The 26,307-nt window shown below is 42.0% G+C and overlaps 1 protein-coding gene across 3 annotated transcripts in view; it reads right to left on the bottom strand.

Annotated features, from left to right (window-relative positions):
- Positions 1 to 26,307, bottom strand: part of LOC123977672 (kelch-like protein 29) — a 212,939-nt gene that overhangs the window by 4,217 nt on the left and 182,415 nt on the right. For all 3 annotated transcript variants that reach the window (XM_046060558.1, XM_046060559.1, XM_046060560.1), the window contains 2 exons: positions 8,558 to 8,751; positions 385 to 529 (listed from right to left, as the gene is read on the bottom strand). In XM_046060558.1, the coding sequence (XP_045916514.1) occupies positions 385 to 529; positions 8,558 to 8,751 (339 nt within the window). The remainder of the gene's footprint in view (positions 1 to 384; positions 530 to 8,557; positions 8,752 to 26,307) is intronic.

Below are 26,307 nucleotides of genomic sequence, written 5' to 3' on the forward strand. Positions count from 1 at the left end.
TGTCTTGTTTCTCTCAGCATGACAGACAGCGACGTTACTGATCAAGCAATTGTAAAAAATCAAGCCCATGAATTAGAAAGAAAATTTTCTACCAAGGGAGAAGTTTTACAAGCTAAATGCACTGCGATAGACTGGCTTTGTTCAAGTTTTAATTAACTGGCCTGAATACATTTTCCCTGTGCGTTTACCTGCGTCAAGACACAGAGACTGTCAGATTACTAACGAGCTTGAATTTTGCATGTTTTTGAGGTTGCATAATAATGTCAAACATTTTTTGAAGCTTCACACAAAACAGACCTGCAATTTCCGCTTTTGACATATTTTTCAAATTCCACACTGGGGACTTAACTTACATGTGGCACTGCTACGTTAATAATCTCTTACCTGCAGAACTGCCGAGAGTGATTCATGTTGGGACCAGCCTTGATGTTGCCTTTGTCTGGGTCGTAGATAGTGGTGGCTCGAGCGTAGGCTCCTCCCAGGATGAATATAAAACCATTGAGACTCACTGCAGGGGCGTATTTGTTATCTAAAGATATGAGAGGAAGAGAGAGGTGGGTTTGTTAAAGAAAACACAGAACTATTGTTTGAATGTCATTCTCATACACAGTAGAAATTTCCATTCAGTATAATGGCATCAATTTGTTTTTTGTTTTTTTCCCCCTGCAGTCCCCCCCGGCCGCATGCTGAAATCATCATCAACATTCTCCTTATCACTTTACAGATGTGCCATTCTCACGATTGCTTTGGAAAAAACAGAATGGATGGCAAACCAGTGAAAAGCGGAGTTCATAAATCACTGTGGCTTTATTGGGTTCTGCTCCAAAATATGTTGGGGCTTTGCAGCAATATAAAAGAGTTACTAAGTTCCAATAATTTACAATTGCATTACGCCCCGTGGCACATCCATAGATTCACAAAGAAAAAAAAAAGAAACGATAAAGATACTGTGCACGTGTGTTGGAAATACATGAGTGAACAGGTGGGATACAGCATACTGTGCATACTGTATAATTCAATCTGATACAGTATATACACGAGGAAAACAGAGGCATTGAAGCAGCACCACTGTAGAATTATAGATGGGAAACAAAATGAAACAGTGGTTTGTGCGGAACGATGCCATTGGAAACCTGCAGCTTCCAAGCAGCGGCCCTGCTGTGTGGGAAGAGGAAATGTATTTCAAACTCAGCGCAATTTCTCTTAAGCAGACTGTAGGTAGCAAATTTACAAGCAGCATGAATAATGCAATGACACTTGGCCGTGAGCCGCCGTCCTTGCTGTTTTCTGCCACAATGGACGGACATCCCTCATTGGAGACGGGCAACAGGACGTCTGACGCCTTAATCATGGCGGTGGAAGCCCTAAAAGCTTCTTTCATGTTGCAAAACCACCTCCCCCTTTCTCCGCCTTTCCCCTAGCTGCTGAGAGGAGTCCGACATGTTTAATTAACGGGTCGCCTCTGGAGGCGAAAGGTGCTTCAGCTGCTGCTCACACTGACACTCTGCACTGCATTATGTTTTCAGCTACTGCACTTAAACTGTGTTCTGTAACGAGTCAAGGGGCCAGATGCATAAAACGTTTTCTTTTTGTCAGATTTAGAATAAAGCTGCAGATATGCATGGTTCTGTTTCATGAATCTCATATGCACAAGCCTCACTTCCAGTAACATAGTTAGCCATGAAAGGATCTAGAAACACCCTCAAACATCTGTTTGCCTATCTATACTTGTGCCTGCTCCACTACTCATTACAGCTGTCAGTGAGAGAGAACGGCAAAATATAAGTGCAATTTCACCCACTGTGTTGCACCTGTGAGGATCTGCTGTCATTAAGCACAGCTGTAGCTATTTATAGCACCCATACCACTAATTCATCACATGTACCCTATAAGCCATCATCGCGGTGATATCTCAGTTGTCATAATTACATGTCAGAAGGATGATCAATGATTCATTCATAGTGCTTGTATTTAAACAGACTTTACAATGTGCTTCCCAATTTAGGAAAACATTTAAAAAATCATTAACAGAAAGAAATAAACGCTTAATGCTTAACGTCAGGTAAAATCTTACTTTGTATAAAATGTTATGGCACCCTGTCAATAGTCCAGATTTAACCTTATAGTGGCACTAGAGCTAAAGTCAGGACCTCACCAAAGTCAGTCATGATTTATCTTCTTGAGACCATGAATGTCTTTATAAGACACACGTCATCCATGCCACTATCACAGCAAAATAAACACGTTAGCCCCTTAATTACTTCATGCAGTTGTTTCCTTTGATATGACTGCACTGCAGTCATTTACATACACTGACAAACTACCACTGCAACCATCTGAGGCATCAGCTTCAATTTTTGCCCATGAGAAACAAGCTGCCACTGATTGGTCCTCCTCACATTGTGCCTGACGTGTTTATTTTCTTCTTTTACCTTCCTCATCTCATTGATATGCCGCTGCCAGTCTTTCCGAGCGTGCGTGCGTGTGTGTGCCAGAATAAGCATGTGTACATGATGTTTTGTGTTAGGTCCCATAAACACAGAACACTCATTTCTCTCTGCTCGGTGCCTGAGGCAGAATAATAACAGGATGCTCTCAAAGGAAAAAGGTTTCTCTCTTTTTTCCCCACAGAAACTCTCACCATCGCTTCCTGCCTCGCTCGCGTGGACCCACGGTAAGCAGCGGTTTTGAGTGCTCGGAGAAGTACCAGGCAGGTATATCACATTCTCATTTGGCGGGCCTCTAAGGACTGCTGTTGGGGTTCGATGTCTCTCCACTGCTTTGCTATTGCTGTTATTCCCTGGCCTTTGACACAGAAAAAATGTGCTGTTTCTGCTTAACCAATGTTGAGATACAGTAAATAGTGGATAAGTATAGTCAGCTGAAAACTGAGCCGAATTTTGCTATTCATGGAGTCTCACAATGGATTTTGTCTGGTTTCACAGCTCTGGGGTTAGACAACCAATAATCCACACCTGACCACATTCTACATAAAAAATGAATAAAGGACATAAAAAAGGAATAAAGGGGGGGGAGGCAGCAAAACAAGGTTTTGACACGGCAGCGGTGATAGAAGTACATCTGTGCCTGCGGGGCAACACGGGCTGACGCAGCTTCTCACACTCTGATAAAACAGCTTAGTCACCGAGTCCGGGACCCCTCGGGCTGAGGTCAAGGACAGCAAACAAGTGAAAACACACACACACACACACACACACACACAAAAACACACAGCTATGATGAAATGTGTGGATGCTGTCTAAACAAACACCTTGTTGTTCCCTCACATCCTTTCCTATCTGATCCCTGCATCAACATAGCAGATATCTGATTCTATAAAAACCAGAACACTACTGCAGTGATAACACACACACACACACACACACACACACACACACACAAATATCTCACAACTCACTCAATTATACCAATACTGTATACTGTACGGATTTAGATAAGACTGTTCTCTCTGATAAAGACTGCCAAACAGCAGTCGTCATCACAAAGTCGTTACAGCTACATGGAAATGTGCGGTCAGACACAGACGGAGGAGAAAAGGCAGACAAGGAATAAACAACATTCTCCTCCGAAAGATGGAGGATGAGGTGCTGGTTACCCTCTCCTGCTTCCTGCGTCCCGCCAGGGAGCATGAGGAAATAGGACAAAGAAGCTTCAGTTCTTGCTGCCAGACGCTTAGATAAGATTACAACAAGGTAATTGGAGCAGCAAAAAACTTATTTTTCTCCATACAATGTCCTTTTATATGGTGTGAGGAGAATAAGGGCAGCCTTTGAAATGGCGGGCCAAAAACAGCAGAGAGCGAGGATGATGTTCTTTAATTCAGTACAGTGGAGAACGGGGTGGGGGGACATGTCCAATTAGGTAGCTATGGAAACACTCCATCTTCTCCACCTCTCTAGCTGCCCTCCTCTTCCTCCACCTCCATAATGCCGCTCTCAATTGCCGCGCCTGTTCGGCTGATACGTCATTTGCGCGAGTAATTGTTCTGCTGTCAATTTCCCGATAGAGCAGTCTGGGCGCAGCACGCCTGCTCTCAGGCCTCTGACTTGACCAGTCGATGGAGACCTGTTGATCGGCAGGGGATGCACGCTGGGTGAATACTGGAGGGAGCTGGGTGTATGTGTTGTGTGTGTGTTTCCGTGTGGATGCGCCTAAGAGGACATGTGACAGACTTTTTAAATGTGTTTTTAAGGGTCACTTCACCCGAATTATGAAAACCCAAAATGAATCCCGTTATTACATCGGCATTGTTTTTTCACACTGAACCAAACAACGCCGGCATGATGCTGCCGAAGTATGATTTTAGATCACATTCCGGACGCAAACGAGGCTTGTTTGTGTGCTGTCCTGCCGACTCCCCTGTTTACACAGACATCAGTGCAGCTGTGTTACTACCTCGACTGCCGGCTTAACGGTGGAACTGAAATGCAACCCCTGTTCCGTGTAAATACGTTTTATACAGAATGGCGAGGTGGAATTTATTTATTTGCTCAGGACAATAATTATAAGTTATGGAACACAAACAAAACATAAAAAATAACAAAAAGACAAAATGACAAGATGATGGCATACTGCTTTTAACAGCCCCCTCAGTCACTAATTGTGTGACTAATATTTGAGATGGCGTGCTCAGCAATAAACACAAATACAACAGAAGCTGATAGAAATATTAGTTTTGCAAATATTTTATCATAAACCAAAGTATTAGACAAATTTTGACCTGATGATGCGATCATTATTATTACAATTTGTCCTGTGATTCCATGATTAATGAGTTTTTCTTTTTAAAAATACAACTATTTCTTTATGAAAGACTGACAATGAGGAAGAAGACTTGTTCAGTTACAGTAGACATGAAATTATGAGGGAGATTTGCTGTATAAAAACAACAAAAGCAAACTGTATTAATGATTGTAGAAAATGCACTTATACCATACTGCCATTCAATGCTGCAGTATGAAGAGTAAGGCTAAATCACAGAGATTTATGGATTTTCTAGAAAAGATTAGATTTTTCAATGCACAAACAATTTCCTTTCACCTTCACTGTGCTGGAGTGGAAGCAGAAATCTCGGAGAGAGATAGGGTTATTTGTGTGAACTGACCTTTGATGAAAACCGCAAGGCTTCATAAATTGTTTACTGCACATGAGGGGGCTCAATTATGCTCCCATGTTTCAGTACATATACTCCTCAGTAGACCGATACATTGAAGACAAAGAAATATATAGATGAAGGAAGCTGCAAAGACACCTAGCATCTCAATAGACTTGTTGAAGGGACTATTTTTGGCACGAGTAATATTATTTTTCACTCTGCACGAGATAGGAAGTCAGTCCTGATAAGTGTTTGTGAAACCCATTTGCAGTTCATGCGGGAGATGGTCCATGCAGAGGGAAAACACACAGCCCACACATACGCACACATACACAGACGCACAGTTGCAGAAAATGCACACAACTGTATTTGTGTCAGTCGATAAGACAGTGCTGAGAGACAGCGAGAGACGGAGTGGGGGAGGCGTACAGAGGGGGAGACAGTGAGACAGAGAGAGGGGGGTGAGGGAGAGAGAGAGAGATGAACTGAGAGATTAGAGAGGGAGAGCAATGGAGGGAGGCAGAGGGCTGATCGAGAAGCGCTCCCCACCGGCTCACTAAAATCATCGCCGGCCCAATTTCACAGGAAGCACTAAACCCGTCCATTATCTCCTGGCTCGCTGGCTGTCAGACACAGGCTCATCTACACCCTGACAGATGACGGTCTGTCTGTCTGCGTCTGTCCTTAACACACACACACACACACACACACCCACACTTACACAAAAACACCAGACATGCACACACACACGTGGAGTAACCTCCCAGCTCGTTACATAATTCATGCCCTGTGTACCTGCGCCCCCGGGGAATGTATAGTTGATATGAGGGTAAGGAGAGGTTGCGTGTGTCTGTATCTCTGTATGTGTGTGCATGTGCGCGTTTCTCACCAGACTTGTCTCTCGTTTCTCCTCTGCCAGCCCTTTAATATCATTCAGCTCTTACTCTTACATAATCAGCTCACAGTAGTCTCGCTTTGAAAAAGCCACTAATAACAGAGAGCAAGTTTTTAGGCAACAGTGCTGAGGGAAGTGCCTCTGTTCTGGCGCTTTAATGACACAAGAACAACTTCTTGTAAGGAAACATTTGAATTCAAATACATTTCTGACCCTGTCTTTCTCTTTGATGTCTGCTGCTCTGAGTGTTGCCTGCAGCAACAGTATGCCACCATTTGAGATAATAATTCTCTTTTTTAAAAGCATCATTTGGGCAGCCCTTCGCCCTGAGAATCCATAATGTGCCAACATCTAAAATGGGGTAATCCAGCATCAAATAAAGTTTTAATTGTGTGAAAAATGTATTTAAAATGACTATAAACACAGATTTTCTTTTTGGTTTGAAAACTTTATTTCAGAAATAGTTACGACATTTTGGGAAATACACTAATTTTCTTTCACACAGAGAATTACATAAGAAGACTGATACCACTCTACCACACATATATGTCTTTTAAATATAACACAGTCAGCAGCTGGTTCGCTTAGCTTAGGATAAAAACTGGAATAAGGATGAAACAGCTAGCTTGGTTCCACCTGAAGGTAACAAAATATGCCCATCAGCACCTCCAACTGTATTTCTTTTTTAATAATCAGTACAAACACTGAAGTGTAAAAATGACAGTTAGCCATTTTACTGGTGGTTATGTGCTGGACTATTTCTTGGCTTGGATCAGTAACTTCCTGGAGTCTCCACTGGTCAAATGTAAAATTGTTGTTTTTATGCTTTGGATTTTGTGCAGGTCAAACAAGGCCTAATGTGTTATTCAGAGAGCTTAAGAGGTGCCAGTAGGTGGATATTGTTACCTTTGGATCTAGTCAGGCCAGCTATTTACCCTTGTTTCAGTCTTATGTGCTAAATTAAGCTAACCATCTGAAGGCTTTGGCTTATATTTAATACACAGAGTGGTATCAATATTCTTATCTAACGTCTCCCAGAGAGTGAACTGTTACTTTAATGCAAGGAATTTTGTGGGTTGTGTTTAAATTTCACATATATGTACACGTATGTAAAAGTATTTTCCAGAGCCAAATGTTAAACAAAAAGACTATGTTCAAATCAATGGCAATCATCCCTGTGCTGCACCTTTCAAGGGTATTTTGTTGTGAAAAAACCTGCCTGTGGATAAGATCTTTGCACTGGGAGCACAGCTGTTAGTGTTTTGAATCACGCAGAGTTGTACTCTGTGTGTTTTCCCTGCTACCTTAGAGTTATGGCAGCTTGGTTAAAGTGTTTCTTCTGTTGTTGCGTCCTTCACAGGTCCCTGGTGGGTCCGCCTGAAATGTTTCTGCAGGTTTGTACGGTGAATAACTACAGAGTTTGGCCAATAACATGTCAGAAGCTATGGTTGGACCCACCCATCATTTCAGCTATGGTCGGCTCATTATAATGATAGAGCAATAACTTGGGGTGGGCGGAATGGAAAATACTGAGTAGGATGGTAATAATGATAAGGAGAAAACAACAGGAATGGAAAAGGTCATATACTGACCACTGAATTTTCTGTTGCCATGGGTGTAGGTCAACATTTTCACAGAAATAAACTATTATTGAAGACTAAAATCACATTTGTTTGGTTTCCCTCCATTTACATTTTCAGATTTAATGTGTTTCATGTCTTCAACTGAGAAGAGCCATGAGATATCAAGCAGTTGGCTTTAATTTTCACTTGGGCCCACATGAGACATTGAAATAAACTGCAATATATAAGATTGACCAACATGTCAAAATGGGATGTCCACACTTACACTGCAGGGGAATACTCAGCCTCATGCAATCATCTACTGTATGAAAATACGGTAAATGGAAAATGGATTGTACTTATACCGTCCATTTAAACGTAGCACCTTGATAGTCTTCTTTTGAGTAATCTTCCAACCACTCAAAGCACATTACACTACATGTTGTATGCTGCCTTCAAATGGTGATAAGGAGTTCATGGTTTCCACAGGAGAAGTCGAGCATATGATATGGGTGGTGTTCATGCGGGTAGAGTTGTGAGAACACTGTTGCTAGGCAACCGGGTAACCATAATGGAGGCCCAAAGACTCCGAGTTGCTCTCAGACGATGACCAAAGATTAAAGGAATGCATGCGTATAATGGTTACAGTAATGTCGTTGCAATCTGCGCCTTTCCTAGTTTTGGTGTTACATTACTAATAAATAGCAAACATTAATATTCATGTCTGGAAGGAGAATAATTTAGCTGGTGAGTGGGTAATTCTCTTTAAAATGGGGAAGTGCAAAAGCATAATAAGGAAAGAGAAACCACACACACCACAACTTGGTAGACACTGGTAACAACAAGCTCTGTCATAATACAAAAGGTGATGGTAACAATGGCAACATGTCCCCTGAGGACACTGTGTTGAAGCTTGCGTGTGAAAGAAAGTGCTTGTGAAACCACATCTGTGACAAAGACTGCAAATGTTGTCTCCTGTCTTACCTATCATGGGTGATTCAATGAAGCTCCAGGTGTTGCTCTGTGGTACATAGGACTGGAGGACACCCGCCGAGCGCCCGGCCTCGTTCACACCTCCGAACACGTAGACCTTCCCTCCGCATACCGTGGCTGCCGCAGAGTGGACCGGCTTAGGAAGAGGAGAAACCGTCTCCCACTGGTTGGTGATAGTGTCGTACCTGGAGAGAAAAAAGAGAGATGTTTAGATGTTTTGCATCTGTGTACACCATTAACTAACTTCAACCTTGGAGTTTAACCTTGAAAAAACCCCAAAAGACGTCAAGAGAAAGTAGAAGAGATGCAGGACAAGGTTCAAACTTTAACACTGATAAGTAAAGTCATAAGCCCACTTCCATTAAACAGATTCACAGTGGGGAGTCTCTAAATTACTTACAAAATCTCTAATGATTCAAAAACTCTGCAGTTAGTCATTTACACCGACACCCACACCAATAGTACAGAAACAGTCTGATTTCAAAGTTCCCACAGCTCTGAATTCACTATGAAACACTCATTTTGGCTGCAGGGCTGACAGATATAATTAGCAGAATGCCTACACCACCAGGGAAGATGAAAAAGACCAACCATTACGTACAATGACAGCAATTAAAGCAATTACACAAAGCAACATATGTTGGGAGCTACAAGCCATTAGTCTCTAGAGTTGGGCTGTGTGTCAGCGCTTTGGACCTTTCTCACTGAGCCCTCTTTGGCAGAGACATCAACGCCGAGCCTAAAACTCAGCCGACCCAATCCGCCACAAACAGATGAAAGGGCCTGACACAATGGGCTGCATCTGAACAAGACACTGTCTTGTGGTATTGTGCGCGTTTATATGTATATTTCTTAAACTTGCGTGTGTGTGTTTAGACATGTTCGTGTGTGTGTTTTTTGCCCCGTGGCTCTATTAGCGTGGTGTGTTAGCAGTGTAATCCCGTGTCCATGGGCCACTGATCAAAGCAGCCGCGCCGACAGCCTTCCAGCTGGAGTAGGCCTCATTAAAGAGCCGCAAACAGGTCCAGGATCTGTGATTAAAACATACATCCATTTAGACTACAGCAAGCCTCCTTGATCAAGGGTGTGTCTTTGTTATAAAAGAAAAACACCTTTTCTCCAAGGACAACAAACCTCACACATTAAACACTCGAGAAATGCTTTACTGCTCAAAAAGTAGGCCCCCATACTGTCACTTCAAAGCTTCAAAACTTTAAAGTATGATTTTTTTTTCAGTGGGTTCTATGACCTTCATTAGGCACTTTGCCTAATGTTAGGTGAGCAAACAGGTGTTTACTTCCTTTACTTTTCTTTTACTTGGATGCTTTACTCGTTCAACTCCTGTTTCATTTAAAGTGAAGCTGAATTTAAATGAAACCTGGAAGCACTGGTTGCATACAGTTTCCTTTGAGAAGGCAGTTAGATAAAGTGCGAGAGGAGATGGGTGAATTAGCCTTTGGGAATATTCTCTTAGGGGGTCTGATAATGTTCCTGGCAACAGCTGCAGAGGGGATTGGTTTAAATCCACCAGCAGTCTGAGAAAGTGGTGACAGAAGACACTCTGGGAAAGGTGGACTCGAAACACACAGAGTGCCAATTAGCACTGTTTAAACAGGGACACGCACACCAGCATCGGGTTGAGTAACTGAGCCCTGCTGAGACAGAAGGACTAACACGTGTCTTATTCTCTAGCAGATGTAATTACCCCTCGGACCACACTGGAGGAGGTTCATAAATTTAAGGGTCAGACACTGCTGAGTGAAGCTGATTACGAAATAGACAAAAGGCCAACAGGACTACTGCAAACAGCTGGTCATGATGAGAAAAGATAAAAGAAAACAATCCTAAACACTCAATTCTGCACAGCAAATCCAGCCTGCTTACTGTTAAAGTTAGCTTGAAAATGAGACAGATATAATGTCTTGCTGTTTTTCTGGCTATTACTCATCCTCAAATTTGGTTTCAGTTCTTAGTTGTTTTTTTTTACACATATTTGTGACTAAATAAGCAACAAAGTTATAGCTGCACTAATCAATATTTTGACTAGTGAACATAGTGGAGCATTTAGCAGATAAAGAGCCAGATATTTCCCTCAGGAATTTATAGAGACCAAAAACTAAAGCTACAACTATAATTATAAAATAACTGATTATTAAATAATTGCTTATGCTACTCCTTGTCAGCTGACCAAAGAGGCCACTGTTTGCTAACAACTTCATAAGCTGATAATATGTAAATGTTGTGTTTACAGGTTGTTTCTGCTGCCCTAGAGTGGTAAAAAAAACACACAACTATTATCACCACTTTAGCTTCAAAAAAGGTTAACAAAACATCTTATTTATATATTTTACCCTCAAAAACCAAGCTTATCTTACCGCAGGACTTTAAGGGTGTAGTTTGATCAAATGATCAGATTCTGATTGCTATATTTTTAAATTCTGACAGGTGTGTGGGAATACTTGACATCACATTTTTCTAACACAGTCTTAAAAAGCAGTGATAAAAGCACAGACATAAGACAAAAACAGAAATCTGTCATAATCACCAGTATCATCATAACTTTGATAAAAGTGTGCATATGTTAGACCCTTATCATCTCTTTTAGTAGGAAGCAGATCAAGAAAATAGGTTTTAAGGGTCACTAATGTAAACACGGCACAGCTATCATGCTGTCAAAAGGGTCACAAGTTCTGATAAAGAGGAACATGAGCAGGTCAGAAGAAACTCAGTGTCTCAGACAGCCTCTGAGGTCACGCATCAGATTGAATTCATTACACGTGTGATTCACCATCAAACATTTAATATGAGCCGTGACATTAGGACTGACACTAAAAAGATTCTCAGAGTGGGTGTATATGGTTCGATTATATCTCCAAGACAGAGGAGATGGAGAAAGGAAAGAGACGGAGAGAAAAAAAGCCCACTTCATTACAAAAACAAAGACTATAGGCTTCTCTCCTTGTCTTTCCTCTGAAGCTCTCTGTCAGACAGAAAAGGCAGACAGAGCTTTTTCATTGTCAACTAAGACACTATAGGAGTTTATCCATCAACATGTGGCATTGCATCGATTGTTATTTTTTTATTTTTTTTTTTAAAGTGCTTATACACAAAGACTGATCACCACATGAAGCCGTGTAATCGCTTGTAGCTCATGACAAGGCTCGTTTCATCACACAGGGAAAATCATCTCGAAAATACGGCTGCGGGGGTTACAACAGAATGAACAATGTAGGTTTGTGTTCTTTTATGTGGGGAGAGAGACGGAAAGAAAGACAGCTAGGAAGGCTAGACAGAGATTGTGAATGAAAGAAAGAGGCCAGACCTTCAACTAGATATGCCTCTAAAAATGTAATCTGAATAAAGAGAAACACGTTAATGCTCCCAGCCCGCACTGCTACTGACACGTCAACAAATGAGAATCATAATTAGATGTCAGCCAGGTGTAAAAGCGGCCCACTGATATGTGTTGGTAAAAGAGTACGAGCCAATGTTTCTCTGTCCTCCGTTTTCCACTGACCCGTCTTGCTAAGAACCATAATGTTTGATAACAACAGGTGAAATTTGACAGTTGCAGTGGAAATGTACAGTCGCACCTGCCATGTTTGTTTATGTTGACAGCAGACGGATTTGCCATCTCCCCACCTGCTTGCTTGCTTTGCATAGTGCACATGCAGAATTACATCCAACCTTAATATGCCAGTCTGCAACCTACATAATGAAGAAAGTATATACACAAATACCAGGTGTTAAATACAAGGGTGGGAGTGGATTGGGCATTATGTGAGTGGCATATTTACACATGAACCAAATATTTATTCATTATGGGGGGTGATCTGCCCCAGCAAGACTTACTGGATCAAAAAGGTGAAAGTATATAACCACATTTTTTTTTTACATATCTACTTTGGTTCTAATGTATGTATCTATTCTCGGTTTTAGAGTTGTTGTTGTTTTAACAATTGCCTTTATACGTGGTGTTATCCTTTTTTGAAACTGTCACCAAATCCCAGAAAACAACCAAAACCAACAATGTGGTAGGCCATCTCTCAATAGTGCAACTTCCCTGCCCCGGCTGATGCACTCCGCCACAAGCCCTTTCATTCAAACCAACATTAATCTTAAAGGAATGAGTCATGAATGTATAGTTTCATTTGTTTTATCCCTAAATAATTTTCTTGAATAACTGGGCACTGCAGTTTTTAAGTAACATTACTTAAACGGGAGCATTTGATGGTAACTAGTTTAGGTGGCAGATTAATGGATGTGCCACTCAAAATTAACTCCAGTGCCCATGTTGATTGTAATGAAGTAACATGTCATCCACCTCATTGATGTGTTCTTAACAGTTTTTGAACAACAGTGGAGCTCTATAAGCCAAACCAGGCTTTGACTACACGGGTAATATTAGTTAGTAGGATATATTAAATCAGTTTAGCTCTTTTTATGGTTTTTGTTGACAAAAATGTCGAATATGGCTAGCCTTATCCTTTAAAGCCAAAGTTGATCTGGCTCCTGACTATTTCCAACCTGCCTGAGTGTAGGTCTCCATTAGTAGTTTGCAGGTGAGGCTAAAAACCAGAGGAGACTGGGCGTTGCAATGGCCTATTGGAGAAGATCAACTAAGCTAGCTCTTTATCTCCATTAACCCTCTTTTAAAATACATTACTTAAGATTTCCACTCTTGATTAGTTGGTTTTTATACTGCATCTCAACAGAAAGCTGGATGATAAGCTGTACCTTTTTTTTTTTTTAGCCTTTATTTATTCAGGGAGCTTCACTGAGAGCATCCTCTCATTTGCAGGAAAGCCCTGATCACATTCACACCTGGAAGCTGCCCAGCACAAACTGTTCTGCAGGCCACTGAGCAGCTCCACCACCTTGCTCAAGGGCACCTCAGTGGTGGTAAATGAGGGAGGACAAGCACCGTGTGTTTTACTTTCCACACCCAGATTTTATCCTGCCGGTCCAGGGATTGAACTGGCGACCTCACAGTCACAAGCTCGCTTCTCTAACCTCTGGGGCCTTTGGGCCACCACTGCCCCCAGCGGATGTTCTAAAATCCATTTCTGTCCTTTTCAAGGAACTGGAACATGTGTCTGGACGTGGGCTTCACTAGCTAAGAATATGTCACTCAGTGATGATGTCATCACAGGAGCACGGAGAAAATGTGGCACATAAGAAACAGATATTGCCCCTCGGGCCCTCGCTTTGTAACTAGGAAACCTACAGCTGAGTCAGAGACCATGAAAATGAATGGATGCAGTAAAGTGTCAGTTGTTACGCAGCCTTCTATTAGATTTGCTTGGTGGCTTGGTAACGCATCTCAAAGCCTTTTGTGAGCCATCTTGTTTATCTCTGACTATGGAGCAGCATCAAAATTCTACGGAAGGAGGAATAAATATAGAAAGCATGAATCAGTAAGTGTGATATAATGTGATATGGGAAGTCAAGATAGATAAACAATGGCTGCACTTTGTTGCTATACATTGGTGACTCAAGAGATTGAACTCATACAGTAGGCAATGACAAATTTACAAGTAGTTGACCCATGCCTGCCTCTTGACGCTGACCACATACCCTCCATTTTCGACCATCTACATAATACATAGAGTAGCTATCTGTATCTATCGCTTACCAAAACCATCTTATCATGTAGAAGGCGCCTGAGGCTTCACAGCCAATTCACTAATGTGGTTACCTGCAGGGCAGTGAGGATGATGAACCACGCTTTTCTCCATCCTTCTTTTTCTCTCTCTTTCACACACAAACACACACATGATACACTATAATAGATGGGCTGCCAGTCTTTGAGATACTGACATGTATCCATTTCCCCTGAGATACAAACTATAGCATATATAGAGTGAGAAACGAGAGCGGGGACTTAGAAGGAGGAATTAAAAAAATGCCTTGCTCAGATAATAACACCGCTTGGACTCTATACACCTCAAAATTGACAAAAGATTCATTAAGAAGCAGAAGAATGCATCATGCTACAGTTAAAACCACACAGGAATGGCATGCAAACACTGGCTATATTACAATAGCTACAGTATCCCCCACACTAGCTATTAAAAGCCAAACAGCTCGTAGTGGCAGATGATGCACACACAGGAAAGACACACTAACAAGACCTGCTTTCATTCAAGTTGTCAAATAAACTTACAACACACAGGTCTGCAACAACAGCAGTGGAACCTTTAGAAACTGAGTCTGTGCACTGGAATACAATGGAAGTTTGTAAAAAGAAAAAAAGCAATGCATTAATCGCCTGCAGAGAGGAGCTGATGCTCCAGATTCTATCAACTCATGCCCTTAAGTTACAAATTCACATTAATCCCAGCAACAGCCCAGCTATCTATCTGGCTGGCTCGCATGAACACTATCTCTCTGTCTATCTTGCATTCTCTTCCTGCTGCCCACATGCAGCCTCAGATGCACGTGTACATATCAACATGGGATACCTCTGTGTTAGTCGTGTGGGTAAATTTGCATTTTTTGCAAAACATCAAGTGATTGTGCTACCACAACAAAGTGTCACATTTGGTTTTGATCACCACAGATCTGTTCACTGCACTGATTGTATTTTTTAGCATTGTGGTTTGAGACAATGTCAGTTGGTTGGTAGATCCACCACTTTAGCCCAGACTACATCTCAACAACCACCAAGTGGTGGTGATGGCGCAATGGATAAGACTATGCCTTTGGTGTGAGCGACCCGGGTTCCATCCCCCACTGTGACCCAGAGGCGTGCGACCTCTGACATGTATAGCAATTGTAAGTCGCTTTGGATAAAAGCATCAGCTAAATGAATAAATGTCAATGTAAACCACTGAATTAAATACCAATTGTAAGTGTGGTAATCGCTCGACTTTTCATCATATAACAGCACGATCAGGTCAAACTTTTAATTTGTCCGAAACTTATATTTATGAACAAATGCTTGCAATGACATTCCCTTCAGCCTCAGCTGCACTTAAAGTTCAGTGCTTTTTAGCAAATGTTAGTATGCTAACGTGCTACACTACAATGGTGAAAACAGTAAACAAACCTGCTAAACATCTGCATGTTAACATCGCCATTGTGAGGATGTTAGCATGCTGATGTCAGCTGTGCCTCACAGCGGCATGTCTGTAGATTTTTAGTCTTGCTGTATGTGTGTTCCTTAGGCTATTTATGTATTCAGTTTATACTGATTTTTTCTTTCCTCTTTTGATTTCAAAGATTAATCATGTGAGCCTTGACTTACTGACTTTGTGAAGAGATTTGACTATACAGACACTTGACTGACTGTTTTATTTTAACCCCCTAGTCTGCAAGCTCCCCCATCTGGTGTCAAATGTCATTAAACCAGACGATCTTAATATAAGACATTTGCATGCATCCACATGTTTGACAATAGTTTGATTTGGTTTCTATACTGCCATTGGAACAGGCACAAGAGGGAGGGAGTGCAAGTGTATGTGAGTGCATCAATTCCTCATAGCCCTCTGTTTCCTGTCAGGAGTAATGAACTGAGAGGTTGTGATTTGGCTTGAGGAAAACAGGGCTACTGTGTGAATCAGCTCTGGCCTGGAGGGCATTCAAAACAATTTGCACACAAACATCATTTGCTTACATTAACATTTTGCACGTTTGCCCATGGATGTTCATTAGTAGTTAGGTGGGGGAGATCTCGACAATGTGTCATAAACTATTCTATAGAGTCCTAGTAAGAAGAAAATGCAGTTGAAATTGTCTGCTGAACTGTCATTTTAAAGCAAATTTTGCAGCACATTTGTACGTGCATGCAGGCTGTTTTGACAAAGGAAGCTGCTGATAGGGACTGTGGATGTTCATTTGAAATCATTCAACTGTGTCTTCCTGCTTCTTTGCATATTTACTAGTATCTCATCCAAAATGCTTTACTCACACCTGGGCGAGATCACTGTGTGGATGAGGACGACAGAAGGAAAGGGGTAAAGAAGGGAAATGTGAAGGGAAATGTGAAGGGAGGGGGGGGGGGGGAAGAAGAGGAAATGAAAACCCGGAAAGGAGAGTTGTGATAATATTTTTTTGCATTAATTTGAATGTCTATCAAGTCAGACAAAAGATAGACGTGCATAAAGGCGAACAGGAGAGAGAACATCCATTTTGGAGGAGGAGGAGAATAGTGAGAGAGGGTGCGAGAGGACACAGTTAGAGTCGGTCTGTGTTGTGTCAGCTGCCATCTGTGTGTCAGAGCACATCACAGAAACTGTGAGGCCTGTGCCCACACCTCCACTATCACCCTGCTGTCTGCTGGGCACCAACACTGGCACATACGCATGTCTCCAACCCATCGGATGTGTTTTTTTCAACTGAGACCCCATTTGGTTGAAAAATCAGTATCTCTGCATTTTCTACAAGGAATTTGTCCTTCCTTGATTGAATAGATTTATTTCTGAAGGACTGAAACCAAAACCATTGGTATTTTAATGTCCTGTACTCAAACTCTATTGTAGCTGCACTGGAATAACCTCTTTGAATGTGAAGTCATCTGCGTCTGGCCACTTAACCTTGAAAATAAAATACAAGACAGAGTTCCAAAATGGGCCCATCAATCGAGGTATTTATCTAATAGCTTTTTATAGCAAGATACTATAATGCAAAGTGATTCTATGTGGTTGCTAAGAGACATGTTTCCTGTCATTATGGCCTTGGTTGCAGTGTTTATTGCATCAAGGTACCGTACTGGAGATCATTTTATGATCTCAACATTTAATCTAATATGCAATTTGACTTTTGTACTGATGTTTTTAGGACACACAGAAGTCGTCAAATGTGGCAGGAGTTACACACACGCACTCGCCTTTTGCTATGCTCTATTTCACAAACGACAGCTTTGCGCAAATTGTCAGAGATGAAAACAAAAACAGCAGCTTTGTGACAACTAATTTGAACTTGTTTGTATGCACCTCTGTTCCCTTTGTTGATTCTCTCTGCATGTGACAGCTGTTTGGACCTGTGTTCTTTGTCTCGAGGTTGCTAATCAATGTCTGATGGTGAAATCTACTGCCTTGTAGAGGAAGGACTCAAGAGCTGCTCAGACATGTTAATGTTGTGGGTATTTGCATCCTATAGGAAGCGTATCAATTTGCTGACATACTTGCAGCTTCACCTGGAGAACTGTAAGGAAGACACAACAGTAGTCATATTTAACACATCACATCTATGACTAGTGCTGTACTGTCCATGGCTCTCAACTAAAAACTGCTGAAGGTGTTCCACCAACCCCCTTGTTTCTAAATGAGGGTGCATTGGCTAATTGTAAACCCATTAGTGTGTTTGTTTGTCCTTTGTCCTAGCTACTAGCTAGTTGCAAACTGGGCAATTACTAAATTGAGTTGCACCATTAAAACTTAGGGAATGTCTTATCTAGTAAAGACTTTAGCACCACAAGCTAACTGCCAAAATAACAGTAAACTTTCAATCTTTTGTAAATATAGTGTTAGACCTCAACTTGAGAGAACAAAGAGAGAGGCCTACACAGAAAAGAAAAACCCTGCCATGGAAACAAAGGACAATGCACCAAACAGCATAATGGATCTCCATACCTGCAGAAGAAGAACAAACCATTCTTTTACTGAGAGAAGGTAACCCTCTCTCTCCATACATTAAGTCAACTCCACTGTTCCTTCTCACTGCCTTTGAGGGATCAGTTGTGCCGCTGGAACTGTGACAAGAGCAGGGCCCCGGCGAATTGTCAGAACCGAGCAGAGAGAAAACTCCACTCCACTTATAGGATTTCCTATAATGACTGATGCAAGACGCTTTTGTATGTCTGGGCAGAAGATGATAGATCTATAACTGTGTTATTGTAATTTGTATAAGCTTCATGTGGGAAATTTTCAGTGAAAAGTATTCTGTGGGATATATAAGGCGTCCTGTTTTTGTGAACTTCCGTGCATTGATATTGTACCACTACCATGCAGCTGGGTCATGAAAGCTTTGTTCAAATTAATGAGCGTGTAACTAATAACAGCACTTTATCAAGACCGAAGTCCGAGAACACGGTTGCTGAATTAAAGTTTACAGCCAGTTCCTGTGTGATAAAGTGGCAGTTATCGTGCTTTACCACAGAAGTTAGGATTAGTATATTTTTCTGGTGTTAGTTCTTGCAATAGGAGCGCAAAGACAATAGCAAATTCTATCTAAACAAAGCCAGTACCCGCTGGGGAATACAGAATTCACTGCTGGTGGCTGTATGTTAGAGTGGCATTATGTACCTGACTGTGGCAACCAGGATCACATATACCTTTTTCTCTTGCTTCCTTTCTGTACTAACCCACACGCACACACATGCTTTCACGCTTTGCCCTGATCCACACTGAGACCCACAATTGTAGGAAAATTTCAGCTGTGCACTCCGCCATTTTGGGTGAGGGCAGAAAGAGTTTATTCTCCATTTTGGATTATGATGTGAACATCCATGTGGGCCACCATTTTCCTCACTCTTAACCCCTCCTCCATTGTCACACATACCCACCTACACTTATGCACAAATATGCCTGCTTATTGTTGTATGCTTGTTTTTTGTATCTCATGTTGTTTAGAATAGATGGTAGTGATTTATTTACTTAAGCTGATGATCGTTGATCTATGCTAAAGTTAAATTTAAAGGAGTTGTTGCCTTTGGTTATTTGTGTATAGTATTGTAGTAACAGTTTGTTATTACAGCCAGTGTACTGTTTCACCCTTCACTGTCCCTCCTTATTTATGTAATAGTGTTTCATTATTGCCATTTATAGGTGGATCAACCTTTTTGATACTGTTTTCACATTCAGTTATTGGTCCCTGATTCCATGGTGGTGCCCTATAATTACTAATATTTAAGAATACTTTTTAATATTAATAACTTTATCAATATTTCTAAAATATATGATATTTAGCTAACAACCAAACCTGCCCCTACTTTGATCCCCAACAATAGGTAAAACAGTAATCATGTACATGTCTAAAATGAAAATGAAATATCTGATTGTTGAGATTATTAAACATCCATTATTAAACATTTTTATGTTTTTTAAATGTGTCAGACAATTTTCCTTCTTTTAAAAATCTAAATGAGTCATATTAACCAGCTTGTATTAGTTTTGTCTGTTGCAGTTACTGGGTGTGAAGATTCAGTACTAATTTCTACATAAGAATTAGTTTGTGTGGCGCAACCCAATTTACTGAAGTCATATGTAAACACTTCACACAGTACATGTTAAAGAATATTCTTAGGGGGCTTAATTGATGTCACAGGGAAAGGTAAGGTCAAGCTTGGAGTCATTAGCTGACCCCACAAGCGTTCACTGACCTTCCAGATCTAGTTATTTCTCACATGTAACTGGCCTTGTTAGGGAGACAACAGTTAGACTGATAATGTAGAGACAGTAGCTCAGGAGTCTGGCTAGAAGATATCGGTGTTCTCTGGGATTCTGGCAAGGCTGAGTCTCACAAGAACGTTTACAAGAACTTACTGACTCACAGATCAGAGTACAACTCATGGATAGTAATAGATTCCAATATGACGTAGCATTGGAGTCTAAACATCAGATACATTTGTTGTTCTATGTTTTGGAGTTGGCATTTGACGTGTTTACATGTTATGTGCTGGCTCTGTATCTCCTCGGGCTCAATAAACCATGCTGTGCAAGTCTTCATCAGTCTCTGAAACTTCTTCACACCTGAACCTGGCTCACATTATTTCTTCAACAGTATATTATGACTAGGCTACATTTACGCTTTCAAAGAGCTGTTCTCCGCACATTCTTGTCACAGGCATGGCCATGGTGTAGACAGGAGACCTGATAACATTTTATATTTGTTTCATTTTTAAGGATTTTCAGACATGAAGATGTAAAAGATTTATCCCTGTAATCAACCTGTGACTCAGATTTATCTCGGGGTGTCAGATTAATTTCGGGGCCCTTTGAAGGATCCTGACCCCCACAGGGTTGGGAGCCACTGATTTAACCTTTGACACACTTTCATTTATGAACTCCCAAATCTCTCTCATTCACCTCAAGGGCAGAGCCGTTTTCCTTGTTATTTTCTCATGATACACACATTTGACAGATTGAGTACGATGACATCTGGTGATCTGATGGAGTCTTGCTCTCTGTACGGATGGCCTCGGAGTGAGTTCAACTGACTGACCGAAGTCAAGGTCAGCCAGAAGATACACACACAAAACACAGCCCACTGCAATCACTGCAGGAGACCACACACGTACACACACACACACACACACACACACACACACACACACACACACACACACACACACACACACACACCCCTCATTAACTCTGATGGATTACAGGACATTTCAGGCTAATAACACAGACATACGTGTACAGGCCATGCAAAAATGTGCACAAGCACAAATACACAAATCCTAACCCTAAAGCAGGTATTTCCCCTGAAATGTAACGATTTACGTTACGGGAACTTACATTTTGTCTCGAAAAGGAATGTGAGTCCCTACAATGTAACCGCATAAACAGATTTATGTCCCCACAACATGTGTAATACAAGTCCACATACACACATAGACTACACTGTGGCAGTATATACAAACACAGATGGACACAGACCTGTCACCTCAGTGTCACCTTCAGCTAATCCTTGCGAGACAGAGAGCATTCCATCCACTGGCCACACAGATTTACCCATAATCCCTGTGAATGAACTCATTCAGACCAGAAGTGTGCTTCCTCAGTGTGTGAGCACACAATCTGCTCATGGACTGTATGTGTCCACACACACATTTTCTGTACGTAAATAAACTGCAGATATGCTATACGACACTTGTGTAAACTTAAAAAGGCACCTTGAAAGACTATACGGAAGAGAATTTGGGGAGCCATGATAATAGGGAGTGTGTGCTCTTGTAGTGCCTCTGTGTGTGTGTGCGTGTGAAGACGGAGATTTAATTGGATGGGAATGTCACGTAGGACAGGGGACATGAGTGCTGCCGGTGGTGTAGGTCGTACACCAATTACTGCTCCGCGCTCTTCAAAACTAGACGGGAGATGGAAGACTGAGACCCCACTTCATTACCAAAGTAAGCCCCTGTGTTGATAGCAGCCATGTAGGGCAGCACTGTGGGGTGTAGGGTGGTGGGTAGTTGGGGTTCAAATTAAAATTGGCACCCAAATTGCTGGGGAGAAAGTGGCTGTAGCCAAAGCCTGAGGTTTAATTGCTAGTTGTGGGTATTTTTTGTGTTTTTAGGATGGTACAAACTGTGCCATGTAACTGGTGTCTATTGCAAAAAAGTGGTATAAGTCACTGCTGGAAAGTACGTCAACAGTGACACTCAATGAAATGGTTTAATTAAGAATGGTTCCATATAAGTTTGGGTTGTAAGAAATTAGAGTCTACAGCCGTGCCAGCAACTCTGTCAAGCTGCACACAGCTCACATAGTAGTACTAAATGCTAATGTCAGCATGCTAACATGCTCAAAATGACACGCTGATGTTAAGCAAGTATGATGTTTACCATGTTAACCATCTTAGTTGAGTATGTTAATGTACCAAAATTTTGCTCTGAACAAAGTATAGCTGAGGTCAACCGACATCTGTAAGGCATGGCTAAAATATTTAAATATCACTTACGTAGGAATAAACTTGAGCTTGTGTTCATATAGTACATACTGGCATGTTCATTGATACACACAGTGTGTATATGAGTACAATAAATTGAAATGTTTAAATTTTAAAAAGACAAAAGGGGAAAACAGAAGAAATAAACGAAGAAAACACACAAACAGCAGGTTATTAGGGAAGGCTGAGCGTAAATCAAGGACACAATAATGGATTTTTAAAAAGGAAAAATCTATAAGCAGTTTCATCAATAAATAAATGAGTTAAGAAAATATTAGAAAGAAAAAAGACGAGTTCCTACTGGCTCCCCTTTAATCGGTCCAGATCCATTTAATGATTAATTCCCATTTTTACCATTTATAATGAACACACACACACACACACACACACACACACACATGTATGCACTTATCTTGTGTGTGTGTTTTGGCCCAAGGGGAAGGTGCTCTCATCAAGATGCAAGCCCCCTCACCTTGTGCCAACACACACACAGACACATTCACATGAGCACAGGACGAATATATATAACAGCTAACCCTTCCACCACCGGTGTCGATCCCTCCCTAGGTGTCTGCGAGGTGTGGTGTCTGGATATTGCAATGGCTTGCCAGGCCTATGCGTTCTAAAAGGTCAGCCGTTGCTTCCTCCTGTGGGATGACGGCGAACTGACTGCCAACACCTCGGCGGCATCTGTCAAATCCTAACCACTGATAATTACCCAGCAACACAATGCTGCAGCCTGACTGACTGCATGAACGACGGGGTGACTGGGTGGCAGCATGATATGAGAGACAAAAAGGGGTATATACAAGGGGTACACGTATTTAATATGTGTGTTTTGACAGCGAGAGATGGAAGGTGACAAAAAGAAAAAGAGGATAAAAGAGGAAAAGATACAGAAGCAGAAAGAAGGCGAGAGAAAAACGACTTGCCTGTTGGTAAAGGCTGGAAATTGTCTGAATTGCCAGACCATCGTTTATCAACAAGGCGGAAGAACATACAGCTTGTACTACTCATTACCTTCAGCCTCTCTCTGCCTTTCCCTAATACCATCCTCGGGCACACCTGCCGCTGCTCGCCAATGTTTCTCTATAACTGTCACGCACACACACACAGACACACACACACACACACAGACACTCGTGCACACACGCACGCTCTTTGCGTCATCTACCTCAGTGTCTCCGAGACCTCAGCGCCCCATTAGAAGACAATGAAGAGGAGACACTGTCTTTGCTGGAGCATGTCAGACAGATTCCACATCGCCGGCCTCACAGGCCCCAAATACACCCATCATCTCCTGCCCACCTAATCAGCGCTGTGCAGTGATGGAGGGAGCAATGGGACAGAAGGTGGAGGAGAGGTTGGAGAAATGTGGTTAAAAGAGGAAACCGTGGGGGGAGGATAGAGGGAGGCGAGGTGGAAAGAGGGGAACATGAGAGAGATGTGATGATCTGCCTGATTTGGACCCACTCTCTTTCTGTGGTGCCTCAAAATCACTGTGAGACACGGTAGCTGGAGCTGGGAAATGACTGTGCATGTGGATACAGTACACAATAAATGAGTCTTAACAGACGCACATAGGTAGAATAAGTTCTAAATGAACTACTCTGGTTGTTTTAATCAGGCTAATAACTAATGACTGCCCGGGTAAAGAGACCAGAGTGGACCTGAAATCTGCATTATTTTTTATTTTGCAGCCACCAATTATTTTCATGATCCATTTGTCTCTATATTTTTTCTACAATAAATCAATTAATTCTTTAGTCTATAAAATTTCTGAAAAAAGAAGCAAAATAACACAAAAGAGACATTTCAAAGAAATTGAGAAAAGCAGCTAATCCTCAGATTTGAGATGGAATCAACAAATGACTATTAATTGTTTATCAAAATTACTGGTGATTAACGTTCTGTTGATCAATAAAATGATTAAATGACTAATCCTGCAGCACTAGTGCTGATTAATTGTTCCAGACCATTACCTGATAACTGTAATGTAACTTGATAAAAAAAAATAATGCAGCTCTGATGTTCACTGTGATGGATTACACAACACAAACATATTTCAACAGTTGGCTAATACATTTTCATATTGTGGTGAAACGAAAGGAAACCAATGGATGCTTGGTAGGAAAAATAAATTAAAATTTCTAAAACTCAGCAGCATGGTTTGAAAAATGCTTAGCTGTGATGTAGAGTAAACAGGATTACTAATAAATTAACTATAACATGGAAAGGAAAAAAGTGAGCAGGACTGAGAGAGAGTGAGAGAGAGACGGAAACAGAGACAGCAGTAGAGAAAATCAACACTGACATTTCAGAAGGAAGAGGGGTACCATGGAGGGGTAAATGAGGGTGTATCTGAGTGTGAATGCAGGGGAGGGATGGTTGGTGGAGGGTGGAGGGTGGTGGTGGCTGGGGTAGAGTTGGAGGGTGAAATGGTGCCTTGACAGCACAGTAGGGGCCAGCGCTGTGAAGTTGGTTAATCCCGAGGAGCAGGGGATTAGCTCGGCAGGGGGGAACCGCCTCAGCAAGGGGGCTCTGGGAGCCCGTTGTCCATGACCACAGTGCCATGCTGCGGGGCTACCAGGGTCGGCTGTCCAACCCCTCCACCCCTTAACCCCCTCCAAAACTAGCCCCAGGCACTGTCTGACCTAGTACGTGGAAATTGATCTACACAGTAACACACACATAGACATATAAAAGACATGCACAGCAGCTCATCTGTTCATTAATGCTGTAGAGAGGCTGGAGGGGCTGGGAGAGAAGAGTGAGGGTGTCTTCACATGAGCCCAGTGGCTCCAGTGTGACTGATTGTGCTGAGCTCACAGGCCCACCTGGGGGCTGCTGCGTCTACATACTCCTCTCATCTTCTCCGTCGCTCTTCTTCTCTCTCCTTCCCTCTTTCTCGACTCTTCTGCTGCAGGGTCCCGAACACCTGGGGCTGCCGAGCGGCGGGGCGCTCCGTTGTTATTAGCATCATCGCCCTGTTAATTATTTCCACACTGTCTCCAAAAGAGAGTGCTGTTGGGCAGAGAGCTGAAATGGGCAAGAACGACCTCAATCCCCAGGTCATATTGTATGTGTGAGAGAGCTGCGTATGCAACGAGAGAGTGTGTGTGTGTGTGTGTTTAAAATGCATTTGCATTCAGGGAGTAAGATCTAGAGGTGGATGGCATTATGTGTGAGCTGGTCAGGACCAGCCGTGATCTCCTCTTTCTGGTTGCATGATAGCTTCTTTTTGCCAGCAGACAAAGTAGCAGGTCCCGTAAGAAGGCGCTCATACGGGGACCTAGGAGGCAAGCCATGTCTCACCACAACTGAAAGAACAGCTGTAGCCTCTTTCTTCTATGAGTGTGGCATGGGGTCTCTCCCACCCCTGGTGTCCCACAGAAGGGGACCTTTCTCTGGGTGACTGGCAACCCAGCATGCACACCACCCGCAGACATCAAGTACTTAAGGACTTGTCAGTTCACGGCGCAGCCCACAGAAGACTTTAACTGTGTGCAGCTTGAGGCATGATGAAACATCCCACTGGAATCTCCATCTTGTTGTATGTTTTAGGTCATGGTTGAGATGATGAAATTTCCCAGGAACCATTCAATGCTCCTCCACAAGGTCTTTCAGGCATAACGATTCACCTCCTGCATCAGGCTAAGTCAATATTCTTGAAACGGCCCATTATGCTGGTCGAAAGTATAACTCCACTTAATGGAAAAAGCAAAATTCAAAACATAGATGGAGCAGAGTTGTGTTAAGAGTAGGATAAAGGCATTGGTTAAATGAGAGCAAGGCTGACCACGCTCAACGACCTTCACGGAGTTGGAAAAACAACAGTTCTGTAAATCAGCACTAGATGACGGAAAATACTACTGAATAACTATACACAGTAGTAAAGTGCAGGGATGCTTAAACAACAACAAATGTGCCAGTTAATCAACATGAACAATGGAGCTTTCTCCACAGATTTTACGGGCACATTGTGCTTTTATTTACAGCGATCTAGAAGGTCATTTTAGTCTGAAAAGATATAAAAAGCCAGAGAACATGATCTTTGCAAATTGCTCTTCTCTCCTCCAGACTTGTCAGCCAAACAACACAACATCCCTGATGAGAAAAGCTAGTTG

This window comes from Micropterus dolomieu, linkage group LG10 (genome assembly GCF_021292245.1).
Source record: "Micropterus dolomieu isolate WLL.071019.BEF.003 ecotype Adirondacks linkage group LG10, ASM2129224v1, whole genome shotgun sequence".
Classification (NCBI taxonomy): Eukaryota; Metazoa; Chordata; class Actinopteri; order Centrarchiformes; family Centrarchidae; genus Micropterus; species Micropterus dolomieu.